Source organism: Oxyura jamaicensis, chromosome 1, assembly GCF_011077185.1.
Source record: "Oxyura jamaicensis isolate SHBP4307 breed ruddy duck chromosome 1, BPBGC_Ojam_1.0, whole genome shotgun sequence".
In the NCBI taxonomy this organism is placed as follows: Eukaryota; Metazoa; Chordata; class Aves; order Anseriformes; family Anatidae; genus Oxyura; species Oxyura jamaicensis.
This window is the reverse complement of record NC_048893.1, coordinates 72,939,140-72,956,754: the sequence shown is the minus strand read 5'-3', so window position 1 is coordinate 72,956,754 and position 17,615 is coordinate 72,939,140. Positions and strand designations below refer to the sequence as shown.

The window sequence follows — 17,615 nt, the reverse complement described above, 5'->3', positions numbered from 1 at the left end:
CATTTTTTTATAGTCTACCCTAAGTGTCCACTGTTGACCGTTGTCAGAGACTTCACATCAACCTAGACAGAGCCTTAATCTAACTCTAGTTGGCCATCTTACATACTCAAGATATTGAAACAAAAAAAAATGTAGGTATGTGGCATGAGTAAATAACTGGAGTTATTTGAACCCATTGTAAAGAGCCTGGATTTTACTTTTTCTTCTAATGGATATAAATTAACAATCTTTGTATACCCTGTCAGCACAGAACACACAACTACACAGTAAGGAAAAATTATGATGAAAGCTTAAAAGGTATTCTGAAGATCTGTCAACTAAGCAAAGGAAACTGACATTCAGGAAGGTCTGTCCATCTACATAGCTGGCAAAAGTGACTTTTGTTCAAAGATACTTAAATGCACATAAATGTCTAGCAGGCTTAGTGTAAACATCTGGATTTGCATTTAGTTTAATGCAAGCAGACAACTCAGAGTTACTGGAATTAAAAGCAATGAAACTTTTTAAAAGGTATCATCACATGGTCTAGCAGTGCTTCCTGAGTAGGATGCAGCAAGAGAAAAAATGAGTTCTAAGAAAACACAATTTAAAAACAAAACAAAACAGCTTTTTGTTAAAATGAAATGTGGTGGCTTTTTTGTTTGTTTTTGTTTTCTCTGTGTGGGGGTTGTTGGTTTTTTTGTTTGTTTGTTTGTTTTGGGGGGGTTGATTATACCTGTACTGGACAGGTTGGGTTGCATTTTAAATTAGAGAATAAATAAAATAAATGGGAGACTGACTAATTTTCAATAATTTTTAAAATTGATATAACTTTTTTTTTTTTTTTTTTTTTTACTGCAATTTAGGCCTCATGAAGGATTGCAATGTAATGCCCATAATCAACAGTTCAGAACAAAATTTAAATGTTAAAGTAAATGAATTATACAATGCGTTATTAGAGACTGCAATTATATTCCTAGTACACCATCTAATTTGTGACTGACAAGCATTTAGTGAGGATAAGTAAATGCAGGAAGCTAATCTCTATATTAATTCACATGTTAATTTTGTGATTTGTGACCCTAGAAAATTTTAAAAATAAATTAATAAATAAAGGCAGCAACATGTTTTCAAATTACTACAGAAAAAATAATCCCCCCACACACCATCCAAACAATTTTACAGCTAGAAGACGGAACAGAACCACATGGAGGAGATATTTTTTAATTAAGTGCAATATAAAGACGATAATGGTTACCCATACTCAGTCTAAACAATTATGAAAAGGGCCTCAACTTTTAAAAATAAGTCATTTAAGAATGGCTTACTGTTTTAAGCATAGGCTGTTTCCAATTATAAACAGAGAGCTTTTAATTAAGATTAGTAATGTCTAATTCAAGCTATAATTTGGTTCCTTTAGTTAGTAAATATCTATTAAAACTGACCAATTAAGGCTAAATGGGTTGAAGCATTTAAAGCACTCCCCCCAGCATCAAATACTACAATAGAAAAGACCATGTCACTGACTAATTCAGACCAGAAGACATGTATTTCCATTGGGTTTTATATTTCCTTGTTGATCATAAAGTTTGCTTAAGAATCCATTGGTAAACTAGATTTTCAGTAGAACTTTTTTTTTTTTTTTTTTTTTTTTTTGTTTGCTTATTATGTAACAAAATATAAACCACAAATTCTGCAACCTGACACATATAGTATAATGTTTGGTCCTGCAATGGCTTTCCTCCCTTAATTTTGTATAGTTCGGTAATAAAAGTATGTACTAAGCTTCTCAGTAGCATATCTCCCCCTTCTAATAATTACTTTCATACCTGGCATAAGGGTTTTGAGCATATATGTTGTGTGTACTTCTGTCAGGTAAAGAAGAATACCAATGTTTATACTTACATAAGTGCCTTTTAACGCTTTCCCTCCCCATGTCCCACTTCCCATTTTCACAAGTCCTTCAAAGACTGAAATTCTTCATGCTTGGAATCATCATTGAGATCAATTTATTCCATTAATTTTAAGCAAAACATCTGAGCAAGCTTGAGGCCTGTGGTTGTGAATGCATGACAGGCACCCACACATCTCCCCAACCAGCTGTAGCAGCCCCCTCACACAGCAAGACACCTGTAGTATCAAACAGCAAACCTCTCATACATTACCTGGGGTCTCCCGGACTCCCCACAGGCACGCGGACCCTGTCTTAAAAGTCAAATTGCATGGCCCAGACACTAGACTATCCTTTCCATTAAGTATGAGACCTCCAGAATATGCTAGGTATGAACAGGATCATTTAGGTGGCTTCACAGTTACAAACACTAGGATTTTCTGCAATGAACGGTGACTAAGAGAACATGCTGGTCTTTTCAGAAAAGATCCCTCCACCCCTTAAGTTCAGACTTGTCCTAAGTCAGGCATTTTATCAGGTAACCCTATACAGGATAAGGATTGATGTAATATTCCCATTGCAGAGCAAGCTACACCAACTGCCTGTCACCTTCCCTACGGATCATAAGACACTTGCCTTGAAAACTCCTAAAATGTACCGCCATTGTCTAATCATAACATCAATACTAATAATAATGACTAAAAACTTCCCATTTTTGCAGTACAGGAATGTCTTCTAGTAAATCTGTTCTACTTGGATACAGACTAACATACAATTTTACAAGCTGGAGTTCCTCAGGATACTTAAATATATTATCTGACTTAAAGAGACAAAAAACTACAAAGTGTTATTTCTGCCTTAGCACTGCTTTTCCGTGACCTTTTAAAAATCCTTTTAGCCTTAAGCTTCATACCCTCCAAAGTACAATTTGTCAATAAGTTATTCTAGAAAATGGATGCAATTCCTGCTGCTGTCCTGAATTGATTTTTGTGTGCTCCCTATTCAGAACAAATGCTAAAGCTTTTGTTTCATGAGACCATATGTGATACAATCAACTGATTTTCCTTATACAGTTCTCACATATCATTCAAGAAGAAATATAAAAATATTTCAAAACAGAAACAGTGAAAGGATGTTAAGTGCTAGAGGCAAAAAGAACTCAATTTTTATTTAGGTTTAGAAGTGACTATTAATATAAACCTTAAGTGACAACACTTTGGATTTTATCCATACCACACACACACACACAAAATTGTTTTTCCTCATCAGCTGGAATGGCTAATCACATTATAAACAAAATTTTGTGGGGGTTGTTCTTATTAAGCCCTTGAGAGAACTGTAACTGAGAAGTTCTTCCATTCTGAAGCCATAACCTCCTCAGACGTTAAACTGTTTGTTTACAGAATAAACTGCTTCCATCTTCACGTAATGAAACAGTTTATACCTAATGAAACAGATTACACCTAAACAAACCATTTTAGTCTTCAGGTTTTTAGTTTCAGGAAAATAGGCTGAGGTTGTCTATTCCTGACTTATTCTCTAGCTTGCTCTTACAGGTCAAAACAGTTACAGGTCAGAGTAATTCTGGCAGCCCTTGCTCCCTCAGTCATTGCTTGCACTCTGTGTCCACACACTTCAGTCTTAACAGATGTAAATTCACTGTGCAAGGAATTCAAGCTAAGCAAAGGCCACGGGGCTCCACTTGCACAAAGCCAAGCATGGCACAACAGGCTGTGCCCTCCAGTAGCTGAATAGTTCACATTTAGCCTCCCTAATGAAGCAGTTTCATGACTTCAGACCAGTCTGAAGCACAGGCCAAGCAAGATTGCCTTTGCCCAGTGTGCTCAATTACCCTTGAAGAAATCCTTTAGCAGTCAGAAGTAGGAGCAATCAGTTGTTCAGAGCACATGCCTTTCTGGTGCATAATATACCAAGGCCATTATTAAGGATCGCGTGTAGCATACCACTGCACAAGCAACAACTGGGATGGTTTAAGAGAGACTGGTGTAAGGAAAGAGGACGTGGAAAGAAGCACTCTGATAATTTTTATCTTTAGACAAGTTGGAATGAATCAGAAAAACATACTTTTCTGAATAAACTCAGAATTTGGTGCTTCATAGCTAGAGGCACATCTCTAAACCATGTTTTTTTATGTAATCATCTTCCAAGAGAGTTTAGCAAACGGAAGAAAATTGAAAAAAGGATAAAGGCACAACCATGTTCAGTAAAAAACAAGAACATAACTAGAGTATAAAGTCAGATATCAAACTCCCACATACATGCTGATTAAATAGAATTAAAAAAAAAAAAGAAAGAAAGAAAGAAAGAAAGAAAGAAAGAAAGAAAGAAAGATAAGCACTACTCACACTCTCCATTTAGCAAAATAGATATCCACTTACTTCAAGCATGTTTTCACTGTAACAGGAAGATTATTTGCTTAAAAGCTTTGTATGTAGCTTCAGCTTCCAGATAATGAAATCAGAACAAAAGCAATCCAGTAATTTCTTCTGACAACAGCAAGAACTTGAATGCACAGAAGTTATGTCATGGAGTACTTTCAGAGATTATATGTCCAATGATATGTCCAACAAATATTTACTTCTGCAGTGGTTCCCATCCTCTGTTCTCTAAAGTACATTCTACACTAGAGCCCTCTCCAGAACAACACCAAATCAGTATCATCAGTATCCATATTTTTTTTCAAGTAAAATGTTGATATTGTCCTGGTTTCAGTTAGGACAGTTATTTTTCCTCCTAGTAGCTGGTAGGGTGCTATGTTTTGGATTAGGATGAGAAGAGTGCTGATAACATGCTGATGTTTTAATTGCTGGAGAGCAATGCTTACACTATGCCAAGGACTTTTCAGCTCCTCGCTCTGTCCTGCCAGCGGGCAGGCTGGGGGTGCAGCAAAAGCTGGGAGGGGATAAACCCAGAACAGCTGACCCAAACTGGCCAAAGGGGTATTCCATACCATCTGACGTCATGCTAAACAATATATAGGGGTGGCTAACCGGGCTGGGGGGGGCCGGCTGCTCGGGGTTGGGCTGGGCATCGGTCAGCGGGTGGTGAGCAATTGCATTGTGCATCACTTGTTTGTACATATTATTATTATTATCATTATTATTTTCTATCTTAATAAACTGCCTTTATCTCAACCCACAGGCTTCACTTTCCCGTTTCTCTCCCCCATCCCAGAGAGGGAGGGGGGAGGGTGAGCGAACGGCTGTGTGGTGTTTAGCTGCCAGCCGGGTTAAACCACAACAGATATTCTTTGAGCAAGATGCCCTATGAATCATAAGGACTGACAGTTGTTCATGCAGACCAAGGCATGGGAACCTCAGTATGCTAAGCTGAGATCTCTCAACTTAAAATTGCTAATCTGTTAAAAAAAAACAATATTACAGGAATCCGAACTGGTCATTTAATATATCAGGTTCTATCATTAGTGGTTGTACTCTAAAACATCATCAATAGCTATGAAATCATGATCTTGAATTTGATGTTATCTATGGGGCAGACAACACCAAACAAACTTCTCTCGTTTTAAGCACTTGGTTCAGGTCTAAAGTACCTGCTAAACAAAGGCCTTATATCAGCTCATAAAATGATCCAAAGGCTTTTTTTCTTTTCCTTCAACAGTGAAGGAAAAACTGTGATGTTCTACAGCTCCAGAAAAAGGGCACTGCAGTAAGTAAAATATCTTCAATTTAGTAAAGCATTTAAAGGGAATTAGTTAAAAGGGTAACATCTACTTATGATTAAAGCACATACTAAAGTACTCTGATGAATCCAGGCATGTGAACAAAATAACTCTTCAAATCATAACATAAATGTATTCCTTCTGCTGAGCATCTTAAATGTGTATGAAAGCCTTGAAATTTCAAGGTAGGCTGTCAAAAATCTATCTTCAGTTTCTTATGTGCCAAGTATTTATATATGAGCTATAATTTTTCATGAAAGTTATTTGCTTCAAACCAGGTCTTCTTTCAGCTGAAATTTATATATCAAAATAACAAAACCAAACCCATAGAGGTGGGTGATTATATGGAAAAGTGATTATATATATATAATTTTATATAATATTATATATTTGTTTATGCAAAATGCAGTGATATTTGTATCAAAGAAGTTTTTCTTAAAAAAAAAAAAAAAAAAAAAAAGAGAGAGAGAGAGAGAGAAAGGAAAATAGCAAACATTCTTTTCCAAAGTAAAAATGGAAGATTTCCAAACTGGACCACTGGGGGAGATGTTCACTGGAATAGCATTATGGGCTCCCAGAAAGTAGCTCTGAAAGGTAGGACAGGGTATGGAGTAAAGGGGAGAGGAGGAAACAAGAGTGTGTGACTCATGGTTACTGATGGCACAGCGAGCAGTTAAACAGGTCGTGCCATCACAACTTAGGGATTTATTGGATAAACTACTGAAGTAAATCAGAAAACCAAATCAATCTGAAAGAAAAAAAAAAAAAAATCTAAGGCTCAACCCTGGCCAAAACAAGACCCCTATTCAAGGAAAAGGGTGAAAGAGAAAGAAAAAGTTACCATAAGTTGTTAATTCACTTAGGCTATAATAAAATTCTGTTTTATTACAGAATGTTCTCAAGAGTATTTTCTTACTTGCTACTCCTTCTCCATCCCCTAAGCAACTCCATTCCCTGGAGTAGTTCAGAAAACTGGCAAGCTGAGAATTAAGCATTAAATAGTACAAGATGGGAGGGAAAATCAAACAAACGAACAAACAACAACAACCAAAAAAAAAAAAAACCACACAGATAGAGAAGTCCTCAGAACTGAGTGGTGGGAGATGCCTTTATCAGCCTAAACTGATGCATCAAGTTAGTCAGTCAAATGAATATGATTTACAGGGAAGAAAAAAATGAGTTACTAGCTCGAATCAAAGAAGCTGGTTTATATTCTTCCTCCCCCACTTTTTGACAACATGTAGTGCTTCAGTCTAGAAGCTGCTTTCGATGAAGTCAGCACAATGGCCCACCCAGAGTAAACGTATTATCTGTGTGATTAGAACTGGGAAGATCTGATGCTGAAACAAAAATTACCACAAAACTGGTAGGTGGCAGATCTCTTCCTCCGGGCTCAGATGGGCTACAGCAAGCCAACAGGCAACAAAACAGGCATTGCAGTCTGGTAGCAAGAGATCTCATCCAGGTAACAGCCATTATGGGAGGGCAATGTGAAGTTCCACAAATTACATTAATTTTATTTTTAATGTATTGTAGCTGGAAAACTAGAAAACAATGCAGATTCAGTACCTAATGTTCACTATAGACCTCAAGAATACTGTACAACCAGTTCAAAAGTAATTAAATCTGTGTCAAAGTCTCAATCACTAAACAGACCAGATCATGAAATGGTTATACAGAAAACAACAAAATTAGAATAAGGATATGAACAATATTTAGTAATAACACACATTTCATCTTCCTTCAGTTTTTCAGAAAAGGTAAAGGGTGTAGATATATGTGCTCAGAAAATTGATCGTTCCTCTGACAGGTATGTAGCAAGATATTATTGATGGATATTATTGATGGATATTATTGATGGATTTGACCAAACCAACTTTGCAAAGCACCTTCTTATAGGCAAGAACAGTAAGACTATGGATGCAGTAATAATATTCAACCTGAAATGCATCAATATATTCAAGATCCTAGAAGATAACCTTTCCATGAGGAAATAAATTCACCTTCCATTTAGAAGGATTATCAGTCAGGAAGAAGTCACTTAAGCTGCCCTGCTCAGTGGCAACACTGCAGAGTGATACAGACAGCTCAAGTTTGAGCCCACTAGAGTACTGTGATCATTGAGACGCTTATGTTTCAAAAACCCAAGGACAAGAAACAGTGGTTATTTACTCAGTCATGACTTCACTGATAAGGAAGATCCACTTAAAAAAAGACTTGCTGAGAGTGGACTGATAGGATAACATGGGTCACTTAAAAGAAATGGGCATGACCGTTCCATTTACAGAACATCCAGAATCCCTGCACATACTTATCTCTGCAGATAGGAGGAAACTTCAGTCCAAATTACTTGACCAAGAGCTGGGAAATGAGAACCCTGAATTGTCTTGTGCTGCTTCCAGGTTCAGAGGGTCTCTGCGGCAATATTTGGAATCATCTTTAAAGAGCGTGAGAAAAATATGTCAGATATTTGAAAGACTAAAGTAACATTACAATCCAATGAGTGAGACCAGCTTCTTAAGAAAGACGAAATTGATGAACAAGATTAAAATAGTAAGAATAACACTAAGTCAGCCTTGGAGAAACACTCATTATTTTTCAAATGAGAGCAATGAGGAGATAAATCTTATATATGTATTTACAATTGCTAAGATTTGTTTACAATTTTTTAAAAACAGATCTAACGTACAGGTATAAGAATAAAGTTGGCGTCAAACCCACAAAATTACTGACGATGGTTTATATATACAATTTCTGATTCACTGTACATGCAATGAGTTGTTCATTTTAAACTTTACTGTATTGCTGTAAACACCACGAGTAGTTTAAATTTTGGGTTAGGAACATTACTGCACCTGCAGCATGAAGACAGAATTGTGTGTGACATTCCCAATAATCTCAAACAGTTGCTGAATTAAGAAAATCACTGCCCTGAGGTTTCTACTTTATTAGGATTCCTTGTTCCAAAAAGAGCCTTTAGTAAGCAGTTTAGAGATGATTTTTACAGTACTCCCTGCTCTTCTGTATGCAACAACAGACTGTGTCAAAGACAAAACCAGACACCACAGGATATCAATGGAAATAACACAAAATCTAGGTATATAAACACAAGTATTTTTCCAGATACTGCATTGAGTATTTCAGTTCATTGTACATAGACAAATGTTAGGAACTATGGAAGTAGTTGCAGTGAGCAGTGTATCAGCCCTGCATGAGGAGAAGCCTTGCTAGATCATTCAGCTCCACATTTTCAAGAAGACTCCTTCAGCAAAGCAGTCTTTAGATGGACACAGGAATTCAGAATGGACAATTAATTGCCAAACGGATGCATGAAGAATATATTGTGCTGTGGGGCATACACCTGTGAACAATGCCGGAATAGTTTCTTTTATTTTGAGATTGTATCATGCTTAAACCCAGCAAGGTCCTATCATTGGGGTAATCAAAAGTAACAGCCCCTTTTGCAGATTACCATGACCATCTGTCTGTTTACCTGGAATGATAAGTTACATCAGGAAAGGGACTACAATTATGTCAGCACATAGCAAACTTACGTAAAACTGCACAGGCCTACCCAACTAGCAATTATGCAGTATGCTGCTGATGGCACTAATTTTCAACACAAGCAAAAGCTGAAAATCAGCCTCTAAAGGCACACTCTGCCAAGATGCTTGTCATGGTGCATGTATGTTGACCTCAGCGAGAGGGCAACATACATAATGTTGCTGATGTTGTTACATTCATAATGTAATAAACTTCATAATTCATACATTCATAATGTAATAAACTTCACAAAGGAAAAAGGCTACAGCTAAAAGATGCCATACAGTGAATGAGCATTTCTCTTCTGTGCAGAGTTCAAGAAGCCTAGCAACTGTGTGAGACCAAGTATAAGAAGAACTGAAGAGTACTTACACAAATGCTACAAAAGACAGTAGAAAGAATGTAACAAGAGGGAAATCTTACTCAAAAAGGGAAAGGTCAGAGCAGAGTTTTGCAACCCAGAAGCAACAGATCCCAGTAAATGTATCTTCAGGGAAAAAAAAATCACAACCCCTCCCCCCCCCACTCATGTCCTCTATATAGAAAGAGGGTCCAACATACAAGGTATCATCTAAAAGAAAAAGAAACTACAGCTAGAGCAACCCACTGACATCACAATCACACTGATAAACAGTATGCTGAGAGGAAAAAAGTTTGAAATCGAGAATAAACATGAGACACTAACTGGATATAAAAGGGGCACAGATAATCATCAACCACAAATCATGCAGAGTTTTTTAACCACTAATGGTATGAGGGTTTGGTATAGCCTTGTCTGAGTAACAGGGGCAAACAACCAGTTTTCAGAGCTAAATCCCTTCATAAACTGATCAACAATAGAGCTCACTATGACAGCAAACATAACACTGGCATTAAGGACATGGGAGGCCCTCTCAAGGCCTAAGGAACTCCCAGAGCTGGAATCTGTTTGAACTCTCTGGATTTTTCTGTTGTTTTGTTGTAATTTTCTGGTAACAACTTCAGTGAGGTACCAACCTGAGTAGAGACCAAAAGTTAAAGTGGAGAAGATAAGGTCACTACATTTGAGATATTGACTAAAGTCATGACACAGAAAATGTCCAAGGTGGCACATATACCACCGTCATGGAAACAAAATCGATTTCAGTGAATAGACTTTATATGTTGAATAGAAATGGGCAATTGAAAGCTAGTATTTTTTTTTCCAAGATTGCCTGGACTGGACACACTATTCTCTCCCATGGAAACCCCAGCAAGAAAATTTGTGTTCAATGGATATTGATATGTTATATATGACACAGGGAACGATTATCATGGCAACAGTAACCACATGGCTTCACAAAAGCATAGCAGAGAGCGTGTTGCAAAAAAAGGTAAACTGAAATCTATGGAGGGAAGCAAGAAACATTACACATGAGTGTAGTGGGTTTACGTGGCAAGGTTTTGGTAGCAGGGGACCATAGGAATGGCTTCTGTGAGAAGAATCTAATGGCTGCCCCATGATAGGTAAGGGCCCCACTGCTGACCAGAGACGAGCCAATAAGTGATGTTGTTTTGCACCTCTATGAGAGCATATTTAAGAAAGGGAAAAAAACACTGCATCACACAGCAGCTGGGAGAGTGAGAGGAGTGAGGAACAGCCTTGCAGGCACCAAGGTCAGTGAAAAAGGAGGGGGAGAGGTGCTCCAGGTGCCGGAGCAGAAGTCCCCTGCGGCCTGTGGTGAGGACCATGCTGAAGCAGGCTGTCCCCCTGCAGCCCATGGAGTACCACGGTGGAGCAGGGTTCAATGCTGCAGCCTGTAGAGGAGACCATGGTGGAGCAGGTGGACCTGCACCGATGGAGACTGCGGAAGGTGGAAGACCCCTGCCAGAGCAGATTCCGGGCTGGACCTGTAGCCCGTGGAGAGGAGACCACGCAGAAGCAGGTGACCTGGCAGGAGCTACTGCCCATGGGGGACCCAGGTTGGAGCAGTTTGCTCCTGAGGGATGGACCCTGTGGTACAGACCCATATCTGGAGCAGGTCTTGAAGAGCTGCTGCCTGTGGGAAGCCCATGCTGGATCAGTTCGGCAATGACTGCATCCCGTGGGAGGGACCGCACTGCACAGGGGACGAGAATGACCAAGAAGCAGTGGCAGAGAAGAAGCACTATAGATTGACCATAGCCCCCATTCCCCTGTGCTGCTCAGGAGGAGGAGGTGGAAGAGGGTGGATGGGGGGGAAGGTGCTTTTGGTTTCTTTCTTTTGTTTCTCACTTCTCTAGCTTGTTAGTAATAGGCAAAAATCTTACTTTTCCCTATGCTGAGTCTGTTTTGCCTGTCATGATAATTACTGAGCGATCTTCCTGTCCTTATCTCAACCCTCGAGCCCTTTTCATCATATTTTCCCCCAATTCCTCTTTGAGGAGGGTGGTTGAGAGAGCAATTGTGGTGGAGCTCGACCGCCCACCTGAGTAAAACCACCACAGTGAGGAAAGAGCAGCTGTCCTGTCGAGAGAAGCAACTGTGCTCTATGGAAATAAATTTGTCAGATGGTTCAGGCAGAGAAGGCTACAAAGTAAAAAAGGAAAATAATAATAATAATAATAATAAAAAATATGGTAGACAGGTAGACCTGCGAACTGAGAAGTCTTCCCTAATCCAAAGAAACTCTGGAGAAGCTCGGTCCAAAGACATCTTGGGAGAAAAAGCAAAGTCCTGAAACAAATTCTCTGTTAAAGGAATTTAACAGATGGTCAAGAAAAAGTTTAATTTCAGTATAATTACTGCTAAAGCTCTCTGCGCATCCTTAAAGGAATGTTTCTGTCTTGTGCAGTTCTTCCTAACCTTTAGGCCAGAGAGGCAAAATATGCACAAAATCCTGCACAAGTGGCTAGACTCTAGATTTCCAGTCACAAGAAAGGCATGCATTAGCCCAACAGTCCCACTTTTTAAATTATTCCTTTTATTTGAAGAAAAAAATATAAATACACAAGAGTACACAAAATACATATTCACATTCTCAACTTATTTGTTCAAACGTGCTACATTGTTGTTATAAAAGTCAAGCATCATCCAAATCATATTAGTTCCCATACTCTATCCTGTTCTCCAAAAATGGATTTTGAGTGAGTGAAAGCAATATTTAAGTCTGATCTTTAATTTAAACTAACAAGCACCTTTCTAAGTTAATTGTAGTATCTCAGTATATTCCAATAAATTTTGGTAAGCCCCCTGTTTAGATTAAATGTGATAACTGTGTCATTTCTTCAAGGTCACTGCAGCATTTAAACTGCTATTCTGCTTGTCTAGTAAAACCTGGCTGTATAGGACAGCCAGTACAATAAAGGAGTTAGTTATGCCATAATGAATGTTTTTTTAGACATGAAGCAATACAGCTAGTTTACTACAAATGTCAGCAAGAACTGGATTAAAGACCCACATTATCTTTACAAAAGATATCTTTTCTCACAGGTAACTAATTAAAAAGCTTGTTTAGAAAAGCTCTGTTATGAAGTCCCAGAATCATTTAACGACCCAGCTTTGGTATTGATATGATGAAAACTGTTTGACATATTTCATCTTTGTTATTACAAGCACAGTCACTTTTATCTTAAAATTGAATTTGTAAAGGCTGATTATCGGTGTTGTCTCGTGATGGAATATTGAATACCAACCAATCCATACTGCCAGTCTGTTTATTTCTGTAGGTCTGGATTACTTGAACTTAAGATGCAAAATAAACCCATGCTATGTGAACAGCAGGCCTGAGGCAGATCTTAGGTCTACCACTGTGTTGGGTGACCCTTCCTTCACCTCTATGGTTTTAAGGACATTAATGATATTTGTCTGCCACTGAAGGCATATTACTTCAGTAGCAAATTTTCAAAGTACTCCAGGATCAAATTAAAAGGGACTATAATAAGTAATCTAAAATAAGCTTATTTCATGATTTCCATTTATCCCAATGTTTCATATGAATCAGAAATGTCAGATTTAAAGCTGATGTAAAATCTTTAGAACTATTACTATATTATAAAAAAGTCATATACAACACACAGTAATACCTGGTTTAGACACCTCATATTTATTTACCTAAACACTGAACAATTTAACATACACACAGAACATGTTTGTAGACTGTCCCAGCTTACTTTACTATCAAACTTGTCAGACACTAAACACCAACAGATATAAGAGTTTGACATCAGCCACAGAAATTCCATGCCTCTGTACATCATTCTGCAGGGACATCTGAATTTTACAACTTACACAGTTCTCTCTATTTTTAAAATGAGCCATATGTCAGGAAAGGAGAAATTCAATTATTAAATAGGCATGAATACCAGCCAGGTCTACTGTTAAACAGAGCTCAACGGCTGAAATACAAGTAGCTAAAGCTTAAATAAACTTTTGATGTGGAAAACCAATACAAGAAGTACTAATTCTGAGAACACTGCAACCTCTACAGCTGTGGCCTTGAGTACATTTTCACTGCACAGAACTCTTTCCCTGGAAGGGATGAATAGGGGAGGAAAATGTGGTGCTGAATGATTATTCTGTCTGTTTGCAAGAAGGAAATTCTGGTTTCCAAATGAATAGCCACTCAGAGATGTTAGAGCACCAAGAGGTGGACAGTAGGAATTTGTCAATTTAAGCCCAAGACGGAAAAAAAATGTCAACCACAAAAATGCTTTATGAGGGCACTTGAACAAACACTTTGGAAGTCCATGGAGAGTAATATGTGGTTTCAAATTTTTGTAGACTTCAGCAAAATCATTTATAGGTCTTTTAACTCTTTAATGTACTGGCCATATACATTTTGAAAATAGATTTAGTCTGCAGTAGAGAGACTTGGAAGAATTTATATAGCTGTTAAGCATCTACAAGTGAAAAAACAAACAAACAAACAAACAAAAAAACGTTACATCTTTTATTTGTAAGACGTTCTGCTGTGGTTACAATATTCCTTCCTTTCACCAGAGAATAATCTCTCTGCTGAGGTTCATTAAATGAGTTCACAAAATCTGAAATACGATTGTACACAATGCCCTATAAAACATGATAGATTTTTTCCCCTCAATAAAATGGATGATTTAGAGACACACAAAAGCAAAACAACTTTTCAAAGTTTAAGTATCATGAAACCGTCACTTCTAAAACAGTAAGCATTGCACAGTCTCAAAAATACACAAGCATGACACACGTGTAGTGCCAATGCCAGACACGCTCTAGCGCCCGGTTAAGTTGTGTGCAAAAGAAGCACTGGGGAGCACGGGGTTCCCCCCGGGTGAGGGGAGCGAGGGGCGATGGCAAATCTCTGGGTGGCCACACAACCCTACCCATGCCTCCGAGGGCCCCGGGGACAACCAGCGGCTGAGCCCGCGGCACCACCGCCATGGGCAAGACGGGTACAGCCGGGGGGTGGCTGCTCCCCACGGGTCCTCCGGGCCCCAAACCCGCTCCGCTCGGTGGCTCCACGGACTTCCCCTGGCCGCTGCCCGGGGGTACTCCGGAGCCGACTCGGTGGGGAAAAAATCGCACCCCGCCCCCCCCCCTTTTTTTTTTTTTCCTTCTTCTTCTTCTTCCCCTCCTTAAAGTGGGCTGGAGGACGCGATGCTTGTGACAGCGGACTATTAGCGAAAGCAGCGGGGGAATGCTTGCCAATAAACACCGAGATTTGAGGTTAAGCAGCTGTAAATCTGCATTAATCATTTCAGGAATTCAGCTATTTACAAAAGCTTTCAAAGAGCAAACAAATAAGAAGTAGGAGGGGAGGAGAAATAGGAGAGAAGCTGAACGGTCCTTACCTTCACATTGTTTCCCTTCGCCTTTATAGCCTGGCTTGCAGATGCATCTGTAGGATTTTGGTGTGTTCTGGCATATCGCATCGATGTGACAGTCATCTGTAGCTTCTGCGCACTCGTCAACATCTGGAATCACAGGATAAACCCCAGGGAAGACAGATAAGACAGGAGACCTGAGACATGGAAAACCTCCATGGATACCCTCCCTGCAGAAGCTCTTTGCTTGCTTGCCCTCCAAGTGTCATCCTGGAAGTGAGAACACCTAAAGCTAAATGATAAACAAGCCGATGAGTTATTCTCAATAAGTCTAAGCACTGCCTTTTGCCGTCCACGATCCTAGAGGGGCTCAGTCCCACGTTTTTTGCTTTAAAGAATCATTAAACTTACTAGAAATTAGTGGCTGTTGTACAGGTCTGGTGGTGGAGATGCGCATCTCGGTCAGACAAAACAAGCGAGCGTTTAAATGACCCCAAAGAGGAGAAGAAAATCCCATTTGCATGTTCTAGCAAAGAGACCTCAATTTAGAAAGAGATACCCTAGTTTAAATAAGCCATGCTGGCAGGGGAATGAGGAAAATGAACTATTTGTAGAGCAAAACCACATGAATCCTTTTTATTAAAAGGCAAAACGTAAATAAATTGGAAACCGCGTGAGGCTCAGTAAGTTAGAGTGGAGAAAAGCAACCTGCGTTAACATCCCCCCCACCCCACCCCGACCACCCCTAACCCGGGGGAAAGGGGCCCGGAGCACCCCCCCGGCGCTGCCCGGGGATGCCTCCCGGGGAACCGGACTCTGAAAGCGGGGACCCTGCCCGCTGTCCTTGCTTTCAGGGGAGGAAAGCCTTTACAAACATTTCAGTGATGGGCATTCGTTTTCTCCCCCGGCCTTAAAGAGGCTGGAGGGAGGGAGGGGGATGAGAGAGAGTCGAGATTTGGCAGTCGTGGGAATGTTAATGAAATAGGAGGGATGAAAACAAAACAAAACAAAAAAACTCGGACTAGGCAAACCAAAGTAAAAGCGGGTTTATTGTCAGCTTCAAATTCCAACGTTAATCGGTTCCGAAGTGCTCGCTCAGACATCCCCAGCGCCGAAACACGGATCCTCCGAGGTCCCCGGCAGAGGAGGGGGCGATGGTGGAGCACATGCAGCACAGCATTGCGTCCAGAGGCGCACAAGTGGCACACCGCAGGGCTCCTCACAAGAGGACTGCCCGGACTCGTCTTTTTTTTTTTTTTTTTTTTTTTTTTTTTTTTTTTTCCCCTCTTTTCTTTTCTTTAAAAAGAAAAAAAGGAGAACGATTTTCCCCTCCTAAACGCAGAGCGTTGTGTTTCCTCGAGATTCGCCGGGCTGCTGCACTCTGTTCCCTTCTCTCTTGCCCGTTCGTTTCTTTGAACCGCTCAGCCGGTTCAGATCTAGCTATGATTTAGATCTAGCTTTGGGGATCCGAGGGTGTTGCCCAGATGAGACACAGATCCAGTCAAGTACAAAAAGAAAGTTTTTTCTCTTTTTCCTCCAAACGCTTTGGGTCATACTTTTGACTCATTAAACCGGCACCCATGTCCCATCAAGATCAGCAGAAATGACAGATGGACTCTTTATAATGCCGTCAAATATCCGAACTGCATTGAGCCAAGGGGAGCATTTCACAGCAACCAGAGGATGCCTGAGAGTCAGGCGTGAATGCCGATGAGTCAAATGAAAGGGCAAAAGCAAGTATGAATCCCTGCTCTGCTCCACATCTCACGTTGCATTTCGGGGACTTGAAGAACTTCTACGCTCAGTCCGTTCATTTTGTTGCATTTAAAGTCAGTATCTGGGCAAAAAAGGATTTCTTATACCCCTTACCCCCTGCTTTACGTTGAAGGATTTCTCCTAGCATAACTTTAGAGACTACGTACACATCTTTAAGAAATTACTCCTGGCTTACAACATTACTAGGCAGATTTTTTTATTATTATTTTTTAAACATCAGAGCGAAAGCTTAATATCATTACTGCTATTAGACAGATTCGAGCGCGGCTGTTAAAAAACACCAGGTTAACGCGCAAACAGGGAAAACCTCAGACGATAGAGCAGCCTGTGGAGTCTCCAGGGCTCAGCACAGATTTATCTCGCAGGCACTTAAGGAACTTTTTTCTCCCTAGCCTCTCCCCCGTGAGTCCCTGGGCTCTGGCAGTGCCAAAGACGCGAGAAAACACCTCCCCACCGCAACCTGCGGCATCCCCGGCGCCTCAAGCAGCGAGCAGCCACCTCTCCGACGCCTTCAGCGGGGGACGTCGGGTGGGCACAGTCCCCCCGGGACCAGGACCCCCTCTCCTCTTACCTGCACCCCCGCTGCCTCCCGTCAACCTGCCGGCCCAGGCGAGGGCGAGAAACAAACAACAGCGCCACGGAAAACCGGCAGCACCCATGCTACCGCTGCGAGCCCCAACCCCCGGTGCCTGCCTGCGCCGTGCGGAACGCGCTCGGGGCCGGCCGCCGGCGCTGACGCCCTGGCAGCGCCCCGCCGATTCGCCGCCGCTCCGGGGGCGGGACGGGGCCGGCCCCTCAGCCTGCCCCCTCCCCGGCCCTGCTCCCCCCGGCACTGTCCCCACTCGCCCGGGGTCACTGACGCAGCTACCAGCCGCGGCTTCGCCCCGGCCGGGTGCAGACGGGCTCGGTCCTGCTACTCCGAAAATTTCCCCTCCGAGAAGGGCAAGGCGCGACGCCGCAGCCTTCCAGCCCCAGCATTTCCAGCAG

General features: G+C 40.8%; 1 protein-coding gene across 1 annotated transcript in view; it reads right to left on the bottom strand.

Annotated features, from left to right (window-relative positions):
- SCUBE1 (signal peptide, CUB domain and EGF like domain containing 1) overlaps positions 1–17,374 on the bottom strand; it is a 206,042-nt gene extending 188,668 nt beyond the window's left edge. The window contains exons 1-2 of the mRNA XM_035315412.1: positions 17,200–17,374; positions 14,880–15,002 (exon numbers count right to left, since the gene is read on the bottom strand). Coding sequence (XP_035171303.1) covers positions 14,880–15,002; positions 17,200–17,287 — 211 coding nt within the window. The 5' untranslated portion in view covers positions 17,288–17,374. The remainder of the gene's footprint in view (positions 1–14,879; positions 15,003–17,199) is intronic.
- Positions 17,375–17,615: the final 241 nt, after the last annotated feature.